Below are 18,827 nucleotides of genomic sequence, written 5' to 3' on the forward strand. Positions count from 1 at the left end.
TGGCTGGGCCCAGAACCAGAGCCTGGGGCAGAAGTGGGGGGGAGAGGTAACCGCCGGCCCCAAAGAGCACACAGATGCTCTGTGCGGGGTTGGCTAGTATAAAGGAAAAGTGTGCCATCGTGTCTGTGTCAACTCCTGGTGACCACAGAGCCCTGTGGTTGTCTTTGGTAGAATACAGGAGAGGTTTACCATTGCCTCCTCCTATGCAGTTTGAGATAATGCCTTTCATCATCTTCCTATATTGCTGCTGCCCGATATAGGTGTTTTCCATAGTCTGGGAAACACTGATTTGATTAATTGATTAAGTGCCGTCAAGTCGGTGTCGACTCTTAGTGACCACATAGATAGATTCTCTCCAGGATGATCTGTCTTCAACTTGGCCTTTAAGGTCTCTCAGTGGTACATTCATTGCTGTCGTGATCGGGTCCATCCACCTTGCTGCTGGTTGTCCTGTTCTTTTTCCTTCAACTTTCCCCAGCATTATAGACTTCTCAAGGGAGCTGGGTCTTTGCATAATGTGTCCGGAGTATGATAGTTTGAGCCTGGTCATTTGTGCCTTGATCCCTCTATTTGTTTTCTTGGCTGTCCATGGTATCCTCAAAAGTCTTCTCCAGCACCAAAGTTCAAAAGCGTCAATGCTTTTTCTATCTTGCTTCTTCAAAGTATAGCTTTCGTATCCATAGAGTGTCACGGGGAAAACCATCGTCCAAACAATTCTAATCTTTATAGGTGTAGAAACGTCACAGCATCTAAATATCCATTCCAAGGCCTTCATTGCAACCCTACCAAGTGCTAGTCTGTGGTGTATTTCTTGACTGCTGGATCCTTTACTGTTGATGGTTGATCCTAAAAGGCAGAAGCTATCTACCACTTCAATGTCTTCATTGTCAATTCTGAGGCTGGTAGCTGTACCCGTTGTCATTAGTTTAGTCTTCTTTACAGTTGGTCATAGTCCCATTTTTTCACTGTGCTCCTTGACTTTCATTACTAGAGCTTGCAGATAATCCACATTCTCAGCTATCAGAGTGGTGTCATCAGCATAGCACAGGTTATTGATGTTTCTTCCTCCAACTTTAAAACCATGCTCATCTTCTTCCAATCCAGCTTCTCTCAGTATATGTTCAGCATATACATTGAATAAAGAAGGAGAAAGTATACAGTCTTGTCTTACTCCTTTGCTGATCTGGACCTACTCTGTTTCACCATGTTCTGTCTGCACTGTGGCTTCCTGTCCTGTGTATAGGTTTCTAATGAGAACAATGAGATGTTCTGGGACACCCATTTTCCTATGGACATTCCACAACTTGATATGGTCGACGCAATCAAAGGCTTTTCTGTAGTTAATGAAGCACATATTGACTTCTTTCCGGTATTCTTTGGCTTTCTCGATTATCCAGCATGTATCAGAAATGATGTCTCTTGTTACTCGGCCTTTTCTGAAACCAGCTTGAACATCCGGCATTTCCCTTTCCACGTAGGGCTCTAATCTGTGTTGGATGATCCTGAGCATTATTTTGCTAGCATGTGAAATCAAGGATATTGTGCGATGGTTTGCGCAATCTGTTAAGTCTCCTGTACAGATTTTCAGTATACTCCTTCCATCTCTGTTTGATCTTCTCTGAGTCAATTACCATCTGTCCTTTGGCATCCCTTAAAATACCAATTTGAGGTTGGAACCTCCTTCTGAGTTCAGAGATCTTTTGGAAAACTTGCCTTGTTTTTCCGTGTCTTTTTCCATCCTCAAGTTCTTTACAGATGTCTTTGTAGTACTGCTCCTTGTCTCTTCTAACAGCTTTCTGAAATTCCCTATTAAGTTCCTTCCTGAGGTCTTTATCTTTCTTGACTTTGGCTTCTCTCCTCTTCTTGGCAATTTCCACCATCTGTTCTATCATCCATTTTGCTTTCTTCTGTTTCTTGGTCTTTAGCAGTCTCTTTTCACATTCATCCTTAACAAACTTCTTTGATTTCATTCCACAGTTCCTCTGTTTCCTATCAATTAGGTTCAGAATTTCAAAGTGGTTCCTGATGTTCTTCCTGAAAATGGTGGGAATATTCTCAAGATCATATCGTGGAAGCTGGACAGCTTTGTTTTTCTGCTTTAGCTTGACTTAGAACTTGCACATGATCAGTTTGTGATCGGTTTCACAGTCAGCCCCCAGCCATGTCTTTGCTGTTATAACGAGTTCTTACACCTCATTGTACCAATAATGTAATGAATTTAATTTCTGTGTACTCTATCTGATGATGTCCATGTGTATAGGCATCACTTTGGTTGTTTGAAGAATGTGTTAGCAATGAAGAGATCGTTGGCTTGGCAGAAACTAATAAGTCATTATCCTGCTTCGTTTCTGATTCCTAGGCATATAGGCCGACTGTGTTTTCCTCCTTACCACTTCCAACTTTGGCATTCCAGTCTCCAACCACCACCAGCACATCTTGCTTGCATGTTCTGTCAATTTCACACTGAACTTTAGCATAAAACTCATCAACTTGCTCTTCTGCATCAGTCGCTGGGGCTTAGACTTGAAAAACTGTCATGTTAAAGGGTTGTACACGAAATCTAATTGATATTACTCAGTCACTGACCGCATTGTACCCAAGTACTGTCATTGCTATATCTTTCCTGACTATGAAAGCAACACCATTCCTCCTTTGGTTTTCGTGTTCTGAGTAGTAAACGGTATGGTTTTCTGACTGAAAGTGTCCCATTCCAGTCCATTTTAATTCACTGATGCCCAAGATGTCAATCTGTAGTCAATTCATTTCATCTTTCACGGTGTCGAGCTTTCCCATATGCATGCTTCTTATATTCCATGTTCCCATTGTAATTCTGTCTTTGCAGCTTCGGATTTTCTTTTCCCACACGGCAACATCAGCTGCTAGACGTCCAAAAGGCTTTAGTCTAACCGCGTCATAAACAGCATTGGTGCTCTGAGAGATCCTCAGTAGCATGTTGAGTACCATCTGACCTGAGGGGTCCATCATTTGGCACTACATTAACAATCATTCCATTCTGTCTATCCATGTGGTTTTCTTGGTAAAATAGAGGAGTGGTTTACCATTGCCTTCTCCCGCATGAAATGATGCCTTTGTCATTGTCACTGAAGTGGTCGTCTGCCTCCAGCACCTTCCTATGTCACTGCTGCCCAATATAGGTGCCTGCTTGCTTTAGCTGGGCAGCTGGGATGACCTTCACGCTTTGGGTGATCCTACTGTGAGTATACTTCCCGGCGTACTTCGCTCATCCCTCCCACGAACACCCATCCCCACCACGAGGCAGCATATCAGGACTTGGTGGGGTGGGAGTGCTGGGAAACATAACAGTGGGGAAATTCGAACTGGCAACCTCTGGCTTGCTAATCAAGTCATTTCCCCACTGCGCCATTAGGTGGCTTCCAGCAAGCTCTACATTGAACAATGCAACATGCAAGAGCAAGAACAGTAAAAAAAGAGAAAGAAATGGGATGATGAGTTGAATGAAATGTGAGTTGATATTTCATTTTAAAAACATTCAAAATGCTGATGTTTTCAAATGCTAAATTACTAGACTTATAAATTTAGTGGTTTTAAGTAAGATAACAGGTTAGTTCCAGCACAGAAGTGGAAACAGAAATTCAAGATAAGAATCAGATCAAGATAACATGCATATACAAACCAAAATAATGATGTGCATTGTCAAGTTTTTATGAACAAAGTACATTTATTGTTCATTGTGCACCTCAAATGCATCAATGCCAAGAAATACTGGAAGTATGCTATGAATGCATATTCAATGAATAAAAGATTAAAGAGTCATGTATCAGCAAATACCAAGACCACCAGCATAACAATCTTCTAACAGTTATCTTAATTTAGCAAAATGTAAAGATTGTTTTGTTGGCTGAAGTAAAATTATAAATTGCATTAAGAGCTTGCTAAAATTAAGCAGTTTTAAATAATGAAATTTTACGATCAGAAGATTGCATCTTGATTTTGGAAATAGATCATTACAATGCCAGAAAAGTCAGGCTGTTTAAGCAGATGACACATTACCTGCTAAACACACATTCAATTGGTGAAAACTGGTTGGCCAAAGATAGGAATGACTGCCATGTGTTTGAGTAAATATGGGACAAAATGAGGTAAGCTGGCAATAAAGTTGGTTGCAGTGACAGCAAGAAGGTGGTCTTTCCAGCAGGAGAAAGAAAGTTATCTATGCCTCCGGAATACAAGCTATATATACGTAATATGTAAGTGTCAGACAAAACATTGCCTAACACTTATATTATTTGGTTAGACATACTGGTTTCTGTCGTGAGTGGAAGGAAGCTGGTACAAGGCAACTTTCCAGCGCCCAGTTCCCCAAAGCAGCCCCCCATGCCCCCGACAAGTTGCCCAATAGGATTGGGCACAGATGGAGAAGGAATTTGCCAAAACTTTGGCAGACATATATTGTCCTATATGCCTTTTAACTGAGCAAAGTGGCACCTTTTAAAGTGCTGGCTCTCTTATATTAAGCAACAGTCCCTATTCATAGGATCCCTCCCAGTTGCCATTGCAGGCATCTTCCTTGTGGTTCTTTTTAATATTTGAGAAGGAATAAACTTCTCATTACTTTTCCTATGTAATCCATTTTGAAAATTTATTTGTTGAAAGGTGGTATATACGTATTCTAAATAATTAAAAGTACTAATCAGTGAAGCTTCACTAGCAGGTGATGCCTCTGCTCAATTTTTGGCAATCTTCTCCTTCCCCTGCAGCCCACATGCACTCATCCTACCCTGTTTTCAAGAGTTTTCTGACTGCATGTATACTGGTAGATAAAAGCAGTGCAGGAGACCCTCAATTACTGCAGGATCTCTGTTCATGGTTTTGGCTATTTGTACTTGGGGATAGATATATTATTATTTTTATAGATAGATAGATAGATAGATAGATAGATAGATAGATAGATAGATAGATAGATAGATAGTGTGTGTGTGTGTATCTATCTATACACACACACACACTTTTCAAGTCAGAAATGTCATAAGAAATGCCACTGGGAGGCACTTGTGGAAGCGGCATGGAGCCATGTTGGGACTCCTCCACCACCACCCCCCGCCAGGATTTGGAGGATTCTTTGGTGGAATTCAGAGGGTTGGGAGTGGGGTCATTACTGGAGAAGCTGGAGAGCTGAAGTGGCCAAGTACAGTGCTGTACTCTTATTTCTGTCCCCCGCCCCATTTTTCAGCACTTTCATGTACTGAGGAACCTAACCCCATCATGGCCATAGGCACAAGGTTTCAATTATAGCAGTATTGGCCTTCCCAGTGGTAGCAGAGAATGTAACTCCCATGATAACTGAGGACTTCCTGTATTTAGATGTTTGAAAATACCAGAAAAAACACAATATTTCAAATGAGATTACGAAGTAAACTGCTTACTGTATTCTACTCTGTTTCTTCACTGGATTTTTACTATGTGCCTAATACATGACTGTAAACTCGACTTTTACCAAGAGCATTTTTATCACTAGTAAAAGTGTGAGAAGTGAAATTATTGTTCCTACCTCTACTTTTGTTCGATAAAGAATTAGACGAGTAAGGTTGCACAATTTGGCAACATGATTGAAAGCCTGGGGTGGTAGCTTATCACAGGAGGAGAGATTTAATTCCTGAAGATGCAGACATGTCTCAGCAATAACCTCCAAGCAAGTCTCGTTGAGGAAATGGCCACAAGACAACTCTAGACGCACTAGTTCCGAACCACAGACCTTCAGGAACCTGTAAAAGGCACATTTTTACATGAATCAATTCAGCAGAAAAAGGAAATATATTTGCCTACAACACTTTTCCAAAGCGGGATACAACCCATTAATTTGCCTTGCACATGTCTTAATCACTCAGAGGCAAAGCTATGCACACCAAATGAGGAATGTTATTAGTACAGTAACAGCTTAAGGCACAAAACTGGCGGTGAGTAAAATAATCAACTCCAGGGACAAAAAGAAAACAGTTTAGGTTGCTTAGTCACAGTTGCAATAGATGGAATTTCACCATGCAAGCATAATACATCTAAACCAGCAGGCTCAGGTCTGTTTTAGAATATGATGAATATTTATATACCACTTTTCAACAAAAAGTTCCCAAAGCAGTAAAGAAAGAAAGAAAGAAAGAAAGAAAGAAAGAAAGAAAGAAAGAAAGAAAGAAAGAAAGAAAACGATTCACTGTCCCCAAAGGGCTCACAATCTAAAAAAGAAACATAAGATAGACACCAGCAACAGCCACTGGAACCATGCTATGCTGCGGATGTACAGGGACAGTACTCAAGAGGTGTAATAATGTGTGCATATAATGGGCACCCAACTGCAACTTCCCATTTCACGTTATGTGTGAAAGAACTTGCATGTATAATCATCACAGGTTACAATCTACACTTGGGTTTACTGTTAATTGCTACACTCAAGTGTCTTCTCTGGAGGAATTTTGTAACATGTAAAGAAGTCCTCAGTGTTGCAAAGATGGGCAGTGTAGCTCAACATGAGGCTCCCCACGTGTCTCCATAGCAAACCGTATGCCCTCATCCTGAGTGCACTGGTATGCCTATCACTGCAGTGCAAGGGAGGAGTGGGGAGAAAGGCAGGGGGCAAAAAAGAAGATAGTGAATTAAGTCAAAAGAATAAGTGGGAGCTTTGCCGCAACAAGAACAGGCTTGCTTAGTCATTACACAAAGACAAGGGTTTCATCCAGACCAGCACTGTGTGCACAGAATAACGCTGAGATTTTCAATGAGACACCATGAATCCACTCTAATTTGCTATCATAGAATCCACATTCAGAATACCTCAGAAACAACAGAACCCTGTACCCCATGGGTTAGCAACCCATGGGGGTGGTTGGCACCCTATGTGCACTACACCACCACTCGCTCTGGGCCACCCCAGCACCCCCCAAGTGCACTTATGGGGCTGCTGAAAGCTCCATAAATTACCTTATGAGGAAAAACCTTAAAGACGCGTAAACTTCAACAATTCACCAAAAATCAGCCCTCTGCCCAAATCCTTTGAAAAAATTCAGGTAGCTTCCTTGCCCCTACCCAGTACTACCACCAACCCCACACCACTCTAGGCCACCCCTTTCCCCCTGACGTGAAGCAATACACCCTTCATTATACCTAATGGGGGAAAACCTTAAAGATGCGTAAACTTCAGAAATTCACCAAAAATCAGCCCTCTGTCCAATCACTCTGCAATTGGGGTGGTAGCCTCCACCCATAAGGCACTACCACCCCACCCCAATCTTTTGGCCCAGATCCCACTTTATGCCCCCAATCTGCCCCAAAGACACTAAAAATTCAAAAATTCACCAAAAATCAGCCCTTTGCCCAATCCCTCTGCAATTGGGGTGGTAGCCTCCACCCATTAGGCACTACCACCCCACCCCACTATTTTGCCCCTGGGATCCGAAATTCGAGCAGACGCCACATCAGACCTTTTTGCATTGAAGTCAATTGGAGGCAAAAAGGCGGGAAATTCAAATAGACGTCATTGCTCAAAATGGAGGGGGGGAAAGAAGGCCACAAAATGGAGGTCCGAACCATCCGAATATTTCAGATCCAAAACAGGGGTGATTCGTTTTGGAACCGAAATTATTCGGGGCTCTTCGGGTGTGATTCGGTTCAGATCCGAATCACCCAAAATTCGCTGTTTCAGGTACAGATCGTTCTGTACCCGAAACGTTTCACACATTCCTACTTCCAATATATTCAATAGTAGTGTTGCATACATGTTCATGTCCCCACCATTAATGGAGACCTGGTAGCAAGGACTAGAGACAAGCTTTTTTTATTCTTCAGCTGACAAGATGTTCTCATGCACCAAATGATGATGGCCACATAACAAAGTGATTAATACATAAGAACCAAGTCATACAGAAATAATATATTGTCTATAAAATGAAAATTTTGCATAAATAACAAACTGAAACATATCTGCAACCAAATTCAAGTTGAAATGGGCAACCCATAGTCAAACCAAAATTAAAGCCAGTATTGACTGGTTAAAGATTTAGAATTCAGTTGTGCTGAATTGGCTAGTTGGCTAGGGTGGGGCCACCAATTACAAAGTCAAAAGCCTATATAAAAGCCATTTTCAAATATTCTCATCTAAGTTCTGGCACTCATATTCACATAGGTTTGCCAGATCCGTCCCTGTAACTGACATTTGTGCCTATGATGCTGCAAATCCATGTGTGGAAACCCGTTTCTGTGCTTGGATTACTGTTGCTGGATTAGGACTGTGTTAATAAAACAGCTTACATCCGAAACTAGGTGGGATGAGCAGAAGAGAAGAGTTCCTCAAATGTTTAGTACAATGCATCTTTATTTTGAGTACTGACCTGCTAAATGCAGAAACAGAAATGGTTCCTCTGTTTCCAATCCAAGACAAATTCAACCACTGGACAAGGATACAACGAGACTGTAGGTATTCCAGAGCGGTGTCATTTATTCTTGCCCAATAAGGTTGCAAACTAAGGTGAATGTACTGTAAGGGATCACAGCAATGTTGATATAGTAGCTTACAGGTTTGAGAAAGTCTACACAGATCAGGGACTGTAAGGTGACTCAAGATCAACTGGATGAGCTATAGTGAAAACACAGAAAAGTAGACCACACAAACTGTTATCCAGTATTTCAAAATTATTGTTTACCGCCAGCTGAATAAAATTTTCATCACACTACTAGCAACTGCCTCATTATTTCACTGATTTGGCAGGGGGGGGGATGATGATGATGATGATGATGACTACAAGTTAAGATGATTCCATTCTGGGGGAAATCACAAGTTACTATTTTTCATTCTTAGTTCATTCTTCTGTTTTGTTGGTTTCAGACAGAGACAGCCTTAGTTGCCCTGGTGGATAACCAACACAAGAAACTAGAACACATCTGGCACCAGGGAATTTATTCAGGAATTGGTGATGGATTGGATGGTTGGCTTCCACTTCCCTCTGAAGCCCACTGTTCCTCCTGAAATCAGTAAAAATTGGCCCACCCTCCCATAATGCTAGGATTAGCTGGATGTCTGTCAATGAGTGAGCAAACTGAACTTAATCCAGGCAAGACAGAGGTGTGCTGGTCAGTAAGACTGCTGATCCAGAAACAGATCTGTTGGATTACACAGCATTCCTCTTGAAAACTCAGGTTCACAGTCTGGGTGCTTCCGGATCTAGTCTGGCTATGGCCAAAGGTATATTTGTCCAATTTAGATTTGTGCACCAGCTGTGTCCATTCTTGGAGAATGCAGATTTGGCCTTGGTGATGCATGTCCTAGTTATATTTCATTTGTATTACTGTAGTGCTCTCTACATGGGATTGCTTTTAAAAAGTGTCTGGAAAGTGTCAACCCTCAGGGCCATATGCCTGGGAGCTAAAGAGCACTCTTTGCAAAAATTGCTCCCCCACTCCTCAGCACATAGATTCTGCTGCTCAACAAGCCTTCAGCTGAGCTCAAAATAGCCCTTGTTGCAAGGGCACAGTTCCTGCTCTGTCCTCCTAACTCTGCACTGGATGTCAGCCAATATCTAAAACTCAGGTTTTAGGCTAACACATGCCCCAGGTTTAATCTCCAGCATCTCCAGCTAAAAAGATCTAGGATGGCAGGGTTGAGCAAGATCACTCTGCCTGCCATCCTGGAGATCTGCTGCCAGAGTAGACAATACTGGGCTAGATGGAGCAATGGTCATGACAGAGTATAAGGCAGCTTCATATATTCACATGATATAATAATTAATGCTGAATGGTTTGCTGAAACTGTAACCAAATATGTATTTTAATGAGGTTGATTAAATGTTGATTGATTCATCATTTTTATATTTTCATAAGCAAGTAGTAGCACAGAAGTAACAAGCTTGCAAACTGGCTTCTTTTGCAGGGGCACAAGCAGTATCAATAGCTGCTTTTGTTCTGGTGGTGGGGCTGCGATCAGATCACAGTGCTTTGAGGCACGTTGTCTCACTTGCACCTGGTTCCAGTACACCAGCCTATTACTATGAGCTTCTCCTTTCCCAGTGGCTTGAACCATTAGTTTGATCTTTGACTGCTGCATTTTTACAAAAATGTAATTAAGCTGAAATACTTTGTGTACTGTCGTTTGTGAGCCAACACAGCAGCTAGCAATAAAACAAGGAGATAAAAGATTTAATTTTTTAAAAATAGCACTCTTCAGAAAGAAAAAAAAGTTGATTCACATTTTTCTCTATTATAGCATGGTTAGTAAGGCTATGAAAAACTCAATAATGGCCCTTTTAACTAATTTCATTTTTAATGCATCCAATAATCTACACACCACTACCTCTGCATCAGAGATAAAAAATCTCTTAACATGTCAGTATCACCACCAGAAAAGTTAATCCCACTTTAGACTAGAATTACACTTCATAATACCTGAAATGAAAAGGGTATAATGAAATGTCACTAAGATTATGACATTAAGATGTAACTGAAGTACTTTTTTGCTTTTGATTAAACAAAGATAACAGGTTCCAAGCCTACAGGCTAATAGCCATTAATCATTACTAGTTTAGAGTCTGGTGTATGTCAGAAATTTGCTTTTTATGTGTGTGTGTACCCTAGCATAAAGCACCATTTGATACTATAATGAATATGTGAGGAGACATGATATGTTCAGGACGACTCCCAGAATGCTCTTGAATATCTGCTTTTGAAAACTAATCTTATAACATGCAGACTCTCCTTCAAACCACTGTAATTATTATGCATTACTGAAAAAAATATGGCAGCTTCTGTCTATTTCTGATGTTTCTTCTTATAAAGCAGTCAACCGACATAAGGGGAAAAGAACCATGGAGGGATTTTTGAAAGTTTCTAAGATTTGAACCAAAAGGAATTAAGAGTAGAGAAAGAGTAGTCATAATGACAGTGCTGTTATTTTAACAGATGGAGAGAATTTAGAGTGATAACTCTTTTTCTTTCAGCATTTTTTATTCAAAAACTACTCCTGTTTTGAGTAATTTGATTAACTGACAAAATAATAAAGTCAAATTCCAAAAACCAGGCTAGTTTCTTCTATTATCATTCAATGTAATGAACAAGATATATAATTTAATAAACATTTTTCATAAAATGGCAAGTGCTAATTCTTATAAACTACAATGTCTTTCCTTTAACTGAATGAGGGAAAAGAGCTACTCCCATTGAAGAAAAAAATACCCATAAACAACTGGACTCCAGCAATTGCAATGCTGGATATTAGTATTTTGATTGAACGGATCTATTTAACAACACTGTGTGAAGTACCTATAGCTTATTAAAATACAGGAAGAAAATTTGCCTTATTAAAAAAAATGGTCAGGTTCCAAAGAGGAACTTATATGAACACTAGTATCCTAACTGGTCATGGCAATTCCACTCAGTCTAATAAGAATCCCCACTCCTTTACCTCATAAGGCAATTTATCAAAGTATCCATTAGTTGTCCAGTCCCTGAAGGCAGCAGCACTAAACTGCTTATTAAGACTGTCCATGCAGCAGCTGTCTCTCTCTCCATCTTCATCATCATCCAGATCATTCATATCAATCACTGAAGTATTAAGTGAAAGCACAGGCCTCTCTCTCACACCATGTAGTACGACTGCATCCAATTCAGTATAATAATCTAGAAGAGAACTGTTTATTTCTAGACGAATTAGGTTTGTAGGAAAGTTTATACGTTTAATAGAAGGTGCAAACCGCCGGGCCTGAGGTGAATTCACCTTGATAGGTGGCTCTGACCAAAGGATCTCCCACCTATAAAACATAAGAAAAGCATGCATATAACACCCATATTAAAACAAAAAGATAACTTGCATTACTAATGCTAATTAAGTTCTGCTTTGTAAAAGATACAAGTGTAAAGTGCATTAAAATGTGGTTGATATACCAGTTAATATTCCTTTATATTTTGCAAAATGTACTGAATGGCTGACAGAGAAAAAAAGTTAGATAATATAGTAACATTATGCACTGACACTTCATTGATTTCCTTTTAACGTATCCCAATTTATACAGGTCTGGGGGAAGAAAAACCTGAGAATGAGCTCTTACAGTAAAGATACATTTCAATAAGTAAATTAGCGATTAAAATAGTTTTACAAAGAATGACAAGTGATTGTAGATGGCAATAATGGACATATTATGGCCTGACCGGGAAGAACTGAAGTCTAGCTCCTCCCCTTGGACGGCTGTGTCCATCTGCAGCTATCCCATCTGGTTTCAGGAAAGGGAGAAACCAGAGAGCCACCCGTCTCTATTTGGCTGAAACCAACCATCCCCTGGATCCTCCCCTCTAAGAACGGGATCCATCTGTAGCCATTCCCTCTGCCACCCCCCATCAAAGATGCTGATGGAAGTTTTAATGTATTTCTTGCCTTTTAAATTGATATTTAATTGACACTGTAACTGCTTTCAAACTCCAGTTGAAAAGCAAGATAAAAATCAAATAAATAGTTGGACCACATCCAATTAAAAATATGATGGTCATGAAAATACATAGAAAGGATCCACTTAAAGCCATATGCTTAAACCAGGACTTGACAAATCCTAGGTGCCATGGAGTCATGGTGTCCAGAAATCTATTTATTTTAATTTTTTATCAACTGTGTACACCGCCCCAAACTTTGTCTCTGGGCGGTTTACAACTGGAGAGTTATTTAATAAAAGAAGTATTTGTCCCTGCTTTAGGGCTTTGCATGGACCAGTCCGCGGCCATGCAAAAGGCCTCCGGACCGGTCCAGAATTTGGTCGGTCCGGCGGGGGGGGAGTGTGGCTTTAAGGGCGGGGGGTAGTACTTACCCCCCGCCGCTCTTCCCCCTCCGGTGCTGGACTTTTCTAAAACGTTTTTGGGGCGGCAGAGTTCCTCCCTGCCACCCCTGCCCCCATCATTGTCTTCCAAGTTTACAAGCATTAAAAGCTGGCGCCACGCATGCGCCCGTCGCGGCGCGCGGTGCATACGTCATTGTGACGTATGTGACGGGTGCATGCGTGGTGCCAGCTTTTGCTGCTTGTAATCTTGGAAGACGATGACGGGGGCAGGGGCGGCAGGAGGAACTCTGCCGCCCCAAAAACGTTTTAGAGAAGTCCAGCGCCGGAGGGGGAAGAGCACCGGGGGGGGGAGTACTACCCCCTGCCCTTAAAGCCACACTCCCCCCAGTGCCGGACCACGCCTCCGTGGTTCCGTGCACATCCCTACCCTGCTTCAGTTCTAAAGATATTATTTGTAAAGGGATAATGAGAAGCCCATATATCCTCCCCTCACTTATGTCTGTCACTAAGTCTAGTAATTTTGTCAAGTGTCCACTGTCTGGCTATTAAATTTTTGGGCTGGCTCCTAAATCCAAGAAAATTTATCAAGCCCTGTCATAGAAGCTTTCTAGACTGCTCTTGAATAATAAGAACACATAGGAAAGAATTAAACTAGTGTGAAATAGGAAACTGTTCGCTAATTTAAACATGTATTTCAGCAGTATAGATATATCTGCTATCAGTGCCACATCTGACTTCCAGAAAAGGTTCATATCTGATATTTGAGTGCTATGATCTCCTGCCAATAGAGAAAAAGCTTCCAACGAGATCTTGCACTGCAGCTCAACAGCTATGATCTGAAGCCATGCTCCTCACTGAATGATTATGTTGAGTGGGTTACATATGGAAAATATGAACATAAAACTTAGAGGACCTGCATTAGTCAGGCAGAAATTTAAAGGGCACTCCAGAGATGACTCCAAACAGTATTATTACAACAAAAACTACTGGAATTTCTAGCAAAAAGGTAAGTTTCACAGACATGAGACAATTATAGACAGGAAAGCTCCATTTAAAAATCAATGTGCTGACCTGGCAGAGAAAGCAATGAACAAAGACCCACCAAAACTGAAAAGTGTTATTTCAAAAGATCATGCTAGAAGGGATATTGGTTTACTGCAAATCAAAACATACACTTTTCAACTTTACTCTGATTAGATTATGTATACAAATTACATACACCTAGACTATGGACACAAATTTTGTTCAGCATTAACATCTTATATTAAAGAAGCAGAACCACTTATGATAAGCAAAGCCCTCTGTCTTAACTACAAAATACTGGAACGTAAGAGGGGAAGGAAGGCCAAGGGCTCTTGGAATATTGGTGTATAGTAGGCAGATCTGAGGAAAAAACAATGATGATACTGCAGTACTGACAGCACTGTGGCTGTCAGTGGATTCTGGGAAGGTGATTCTTTTTGGGCCATTTTTGGACTGTGTTTGAAAGAATGTGTATTCTGTGTTGGGAGGGACAGATTCCTTTAACTATGTGCTTCTAATCTGCAGTGTTTTGCAACACAGGGATGCAGAATGCATTACAGACTGCAATAAAACTTGTCGTGTCTGCTCTGTGAGTGGAGTTTGTTTTTGGCCATAGGAAACAATGGGGAACTTGAAATGCCCCATTGTTCTGCATGGGTAGGTCCTAGGGACACCAAAGTGGGTTGGGTGGTACAGCATGATGGGTGCTACCTACCACCCAACCCAAAAGATAAATGGGCAAGCAGGTGATATTTTTAATAAAAATTAACCTTTCCCAAAAACTCTGATAGGATCCTATGGGGTTTTTTGGGGGAAAGTTAAACAAAAATTTTAAAAAGCACCCGTTTGCCCAATTATCTTGTGGGTTGGGTGGTAGGTAGCACCCATCATGCCGTACCACCCAACCCACTTTGGTGTCCTTAGGACCTACCCATGCAGAACAATGGGGCATTTCAAGTTCCCCATTGTTTCCTATGGCCAAAACAAACTGCACTCACAGAGTGGACATGACAAGTTTTATTGCAATCTGCAATCCATTTTGCATCCCTGCCTTGCAAAACACTGCAGATTAGAAGCACATAGTTAAAGGAATCTGTCCCTCCCAACACAGAACACACATTCTTTCAAACATAGTCCAAAAACAAATCACTGTCCCAGAATCCACTGACAGCCACAGTGCTGTCAGTGCTACAGTATCATCATTGATATTGGATCAGTGCTGCAATATCATCACAGTGCTGCAGTATCATCATTGGCACAAGTTTTTCTTTCACACACAATTACGACTCCTTACTTCAGCATTGCAACAGCTGCCACAGCAGCACCCTTAGCAGCAAGCATAGCCATAAGCTCAACTAGAACCATGTCTTCAGCCACATTTTGACTTAATACATCTTGCAATACAATACAGATTGCAGAGCAGACCAGAGCAGTGAGTGAAGCACATTAGTCTCAAGGCCATGCATGGGGTTTATCTCACAGCTATCACCAAGAAAATCAATCAATCTCTCTCTCTCTCTCTCTCTCTCTCACACACACACACACACACACCCCTAATCAGTCACACTGTCCATTTCTCACCGCAACATCATCTCTCAAACAGACCAAACCACAAATCAAGGAAGGCAGGAAGGCACCCAAGTTCTGCCTTTGTCAATCTGAGATCCAACAAATCCAGATAGTTAGATAGATAGATTCCATTATTACAGTCAACTGACCAGCTGAATAAACACCATACAAAAATCACCATCCAAAACAATTGATAAAAGAGGGTACTTACATTAAGAGAGTATCTCTTTATGGGTTTTACATGCTACAAAAAGAAATTTTGCCACATTTATGGAAATTAAATCAGATAACAAATACTGAAGATAAGACATATTGGTATGGCTGGGATAATTTACTAAAAGTGGAGAAATAAAACTATTACGGATATCCTTTATCCTTATAAAACAGGCAATAAAGTAAAACATGTGCAGTTGTCTCGATGGCTCCGGTACCACAGGGGCATAGCTGAGTTATATAAGGTATTTTCTTGTATTTCCCCTCTAACACCACTGTAGGGAGCATATTAAATGGCTCTTCTGAATTTTGCCATCATTAAATGATTTAAATAAGTTGCAGGTTTTAAAGGGAGTTAGATAGATGGAAACACATCTCTTGGAAGTCTTGCAAGATCTGTTTGGCCTCCCACATCCAATATTCGCTGTTTGAGTGTTCTCTTTACCTGTTCAGGACCCAACTTAATAAGTTATTCTTGTGCAAAACCATAGGAAAATAGTTTCTGCTTTCCACCTTGAGCCAAAGTTATTGACCATGGTCTAGGGGGCTAAGCCGACTGGATAGAATTGCAGCTTTAACCAGTATGCAAAAATGCACAGCCAAAGCTCCGTTTCTGTCTTTATAACACCAGAATCTCAACAAAGAACCATATTGGGAATATATTGTGGAACCTGAAAAATAGATTGTAAGAATTTGGATTGAACAATTTCCAGTGAGGGGAAATCGCAAGGGGCCAAGTTGAGCTTCATATAGGAGCTGGTACTGAGATTTAGCTAGGAATAGCTTTACAGCTGCTGGAACAAATAAGGCATCTTTGGAGTAATGGAAAGATTTTATAGCCGATGCTGAATTATGAGCATTTTGTGATACATAATCTGAATGAGCACTTCTCCCACCAGGTGACTGAAAAACTATTCCCAGGTATTTGAGTTTTGACCTGCTCAATTTCATGGCCATTCAAGGACCAAGAGTGAATTTTAGGTTGTTTGGCAAAAACTAAGACTTTTGTTTTAGAGTAATTAATCTCTAAAAGCTTCCTCAAGGCAGTATGCGGTAAGAGATCCAAGAGCACGTTTGCGCCTGATTGGAGTACGAGAGAGCAAAACCATATCATCTGCATAAAGCAGAGATACTAGATGTTTGTTAGTTTAGGCGGATGTTGAGCAAAATTATTCAGATGGGAGACCAAGGGATTGATATAAAAGTTGAATAACAGAGGAGCCAATATGCAGCCTTGTCTAAGCCCTCTCCAAGTCGTAATCTCTTCCATTAGATGACCTCGGGCACTACAGTGAACTTTTAAGCAGGAATTTTCATACAGTTTGTACATCAGAAGCAGTAAGAGCTTATCTGCTTGATAGTTAATATGGCATCAATAGCACAGCATATTATATTCAGTGCTGCGAAAAGAAAACCACAAAATCGAACCTTTGATTCCTTTCTTCCTCCTCTCCTGATGTATCAAATATGAAGAAAATTTATATACTGCTTTTCAACAAAAGTTCCCAAAGTGTTTTACAAAGAGAGAGAGAGAGAGAGAGAGATGGCTCCCTGTCCCTCAAAGGCTCACCATCTAAAAAAGAAACAAAAGATAAACACCAACAACATCCACTGGAGGGATGCTATGATGGGAACGGAAAGGGCCAGTTGCTCTCCCCCGCTAATTAAAGAGAATCACGACTTTTTAAAGGTGCCTCTTTGCTCAGTTAGCAGGGGACCCCTGTTCTTAGCAGTGTGTCCTCCTCTACAACTCACAAGCTTATTAGCCTCTCATTCGGAAATTTCAGGAAATAAAGTGTGACAAACATAATATACAAATTTGCTCCCACTGGGCATAGCAGTAATTCATTCTGTAAAGCAGCCTGGATTAAATAGAAATGCACACCAACTAGTTCGACCTAGCTACTTTCAAAGTTGCGCTAACTCCCCAAAAGGGCATTCAAAATGATATTAACCATGCCAAGCAAAGTACAGTATCACCAAATAACTTTGAGATACTTGCAACCCCGATGAAAACTGCCCGACCAGAAACATTTCAAATTTTCAAAGACAATTTCTCCCCACCACAGGAGACAAATATTTCTGTTTTCTAGGTAACCAGATGACTAGAAATCTAAACTTTTTTCAGTCCACAAAAACTTTATTTTTAAATAAAAAATTTAATTTCGTGGACAATTAAAAAAAATACAATTCTATACATGCATGAATTTAACTAAGCATTGTATTTAGTTACTCACTGAATCTTCTTAAGCAGTTTTTTATATCAAGAAAGACTGATATTACTGCCATCATTACTGCTCTGAATGTGGCACAACAATAAGGAGCATGGCTGAACATGGTTTCTATGCCTTGCAACAATCTCTAATGCTAAATATCTAAAAACAAGACAAGAAAGATTTTTTTTAAAAAACCCTCATTGTTTCCCTAGTAAGAACATTTAAATATCTGAATAAAAGGATGGCATTATGCTTTATATACCTAAGGTCTCATATCAGGAAAAGGAGAAAAGTAAGAAAATCAGATTTTACCTTACTTCTGCAGGAAGATTCTGGGAATAAGGGTTTGCAGAACATGCCAAAATCCTAACAACAGCACCAGGGTGATATGTTTCCAGAACATGTATTGCTGTAGGATAAACAGGTTCTTCAAATGCAAGCTCTACATAATCCTGACTATGGAAATTAGGCGGCATCCTTGTAAAACGTAATCGAGCACTAGGACATGCTTCCCACCAAGTTCCATAAGTTCTAAATACAGCAGTCTGTGTAAAGTCACCAGAGCTAGGGTACACATTAGGAGTTCCTGCCAAATTCCACATGGTATATGACATGCTGTTTTCACTTCCATAATGAGAACTGAAATCCAACACTTCTTTGGCATACTGGACTAATTCGACATTGATAGGTAAGGTTCTGTTTGATTCAATGGCTCTTCGATTATTCATCAGTTCTCCTCTTGAGGCTGTCCTGGCTCGGCGCCGAAGGCAAATATAGTAAAACATACTCAGAACTGTTAACATGGGAAATGCTGGTGACATCCAGATAGGTGTAATGAAGCTTTTACAGGTCAGGTATCTGCTAGAGACATGCATTAACTCTTTGTTGGATGTTTTTTAAAAAACCCAGGCACCTGAATAAAAACAAACAATGAAGCACAGTAAATACTGAAAACAACTCAAGAAACAAAGTTGCTTTTATTGGCTGTAGCCTATTAGCTTTATATCATCATTACAATTAATAAAGA

The 18,827-nt window shown here is 40.5% G+C and overlaps 1 protein-coding gene across 13 annotated transcripts in view; it reads right to left on the reverse strand.

Annotated features, from left to right (window-relative positions):
- FBXL4 (F-box and leucine rich repeat protein 4) overlaps positions 1–18,827 on the reverse strand; it is a 75,523-nt gene that overhangs the window by 32,775 nt on the left and 23,921 nt on the right. For 12 of the 13 annotated variants that reach the window (XM_053287657.1, XM_053287659.1, XM_053287651.1 and 9 more), the window contains 4 exons: positions 18,113–18,713; positions 11,420–11,765; positions 8,358–8,602; positions 5,531–5,744 (listed from right to left, as the gene is read on the reverse strand). In XM_053287657.1, the coding sequence (XP_053143632.1) occupies positions 5,531–5,744; positions 8,358–8,602; positions 11,420–11,765; positions 18,113–18,675 (1,368 nt within the window). In that variant the 5' untranslated portion in view covers positions 18,676–18,713. The remainder of the gene's footprint in view (positions 1–5,530; positions 5,745–8,357; positions 8,603–11,419; positions 11,766–18,112; positions 18,714–18,827) is intronic. The other variant, XM_053287660.1, reaches the window with a different exon arrangement.

Source organism: Hemicordylus capensis, chromosome 1 (genome assembly GCF_027244095.1).
Source record: "Hemicordylus capensis ecotype Gifberg chromosome 1, rHemCap1.1.pri, whole genome shotgun sequence".
NCBI lineage: Eukaryota > Metazoa > Chordata > Lepidosauria > Squamata > Cordylidae > Hemicordylus > Hemicordylus capensis.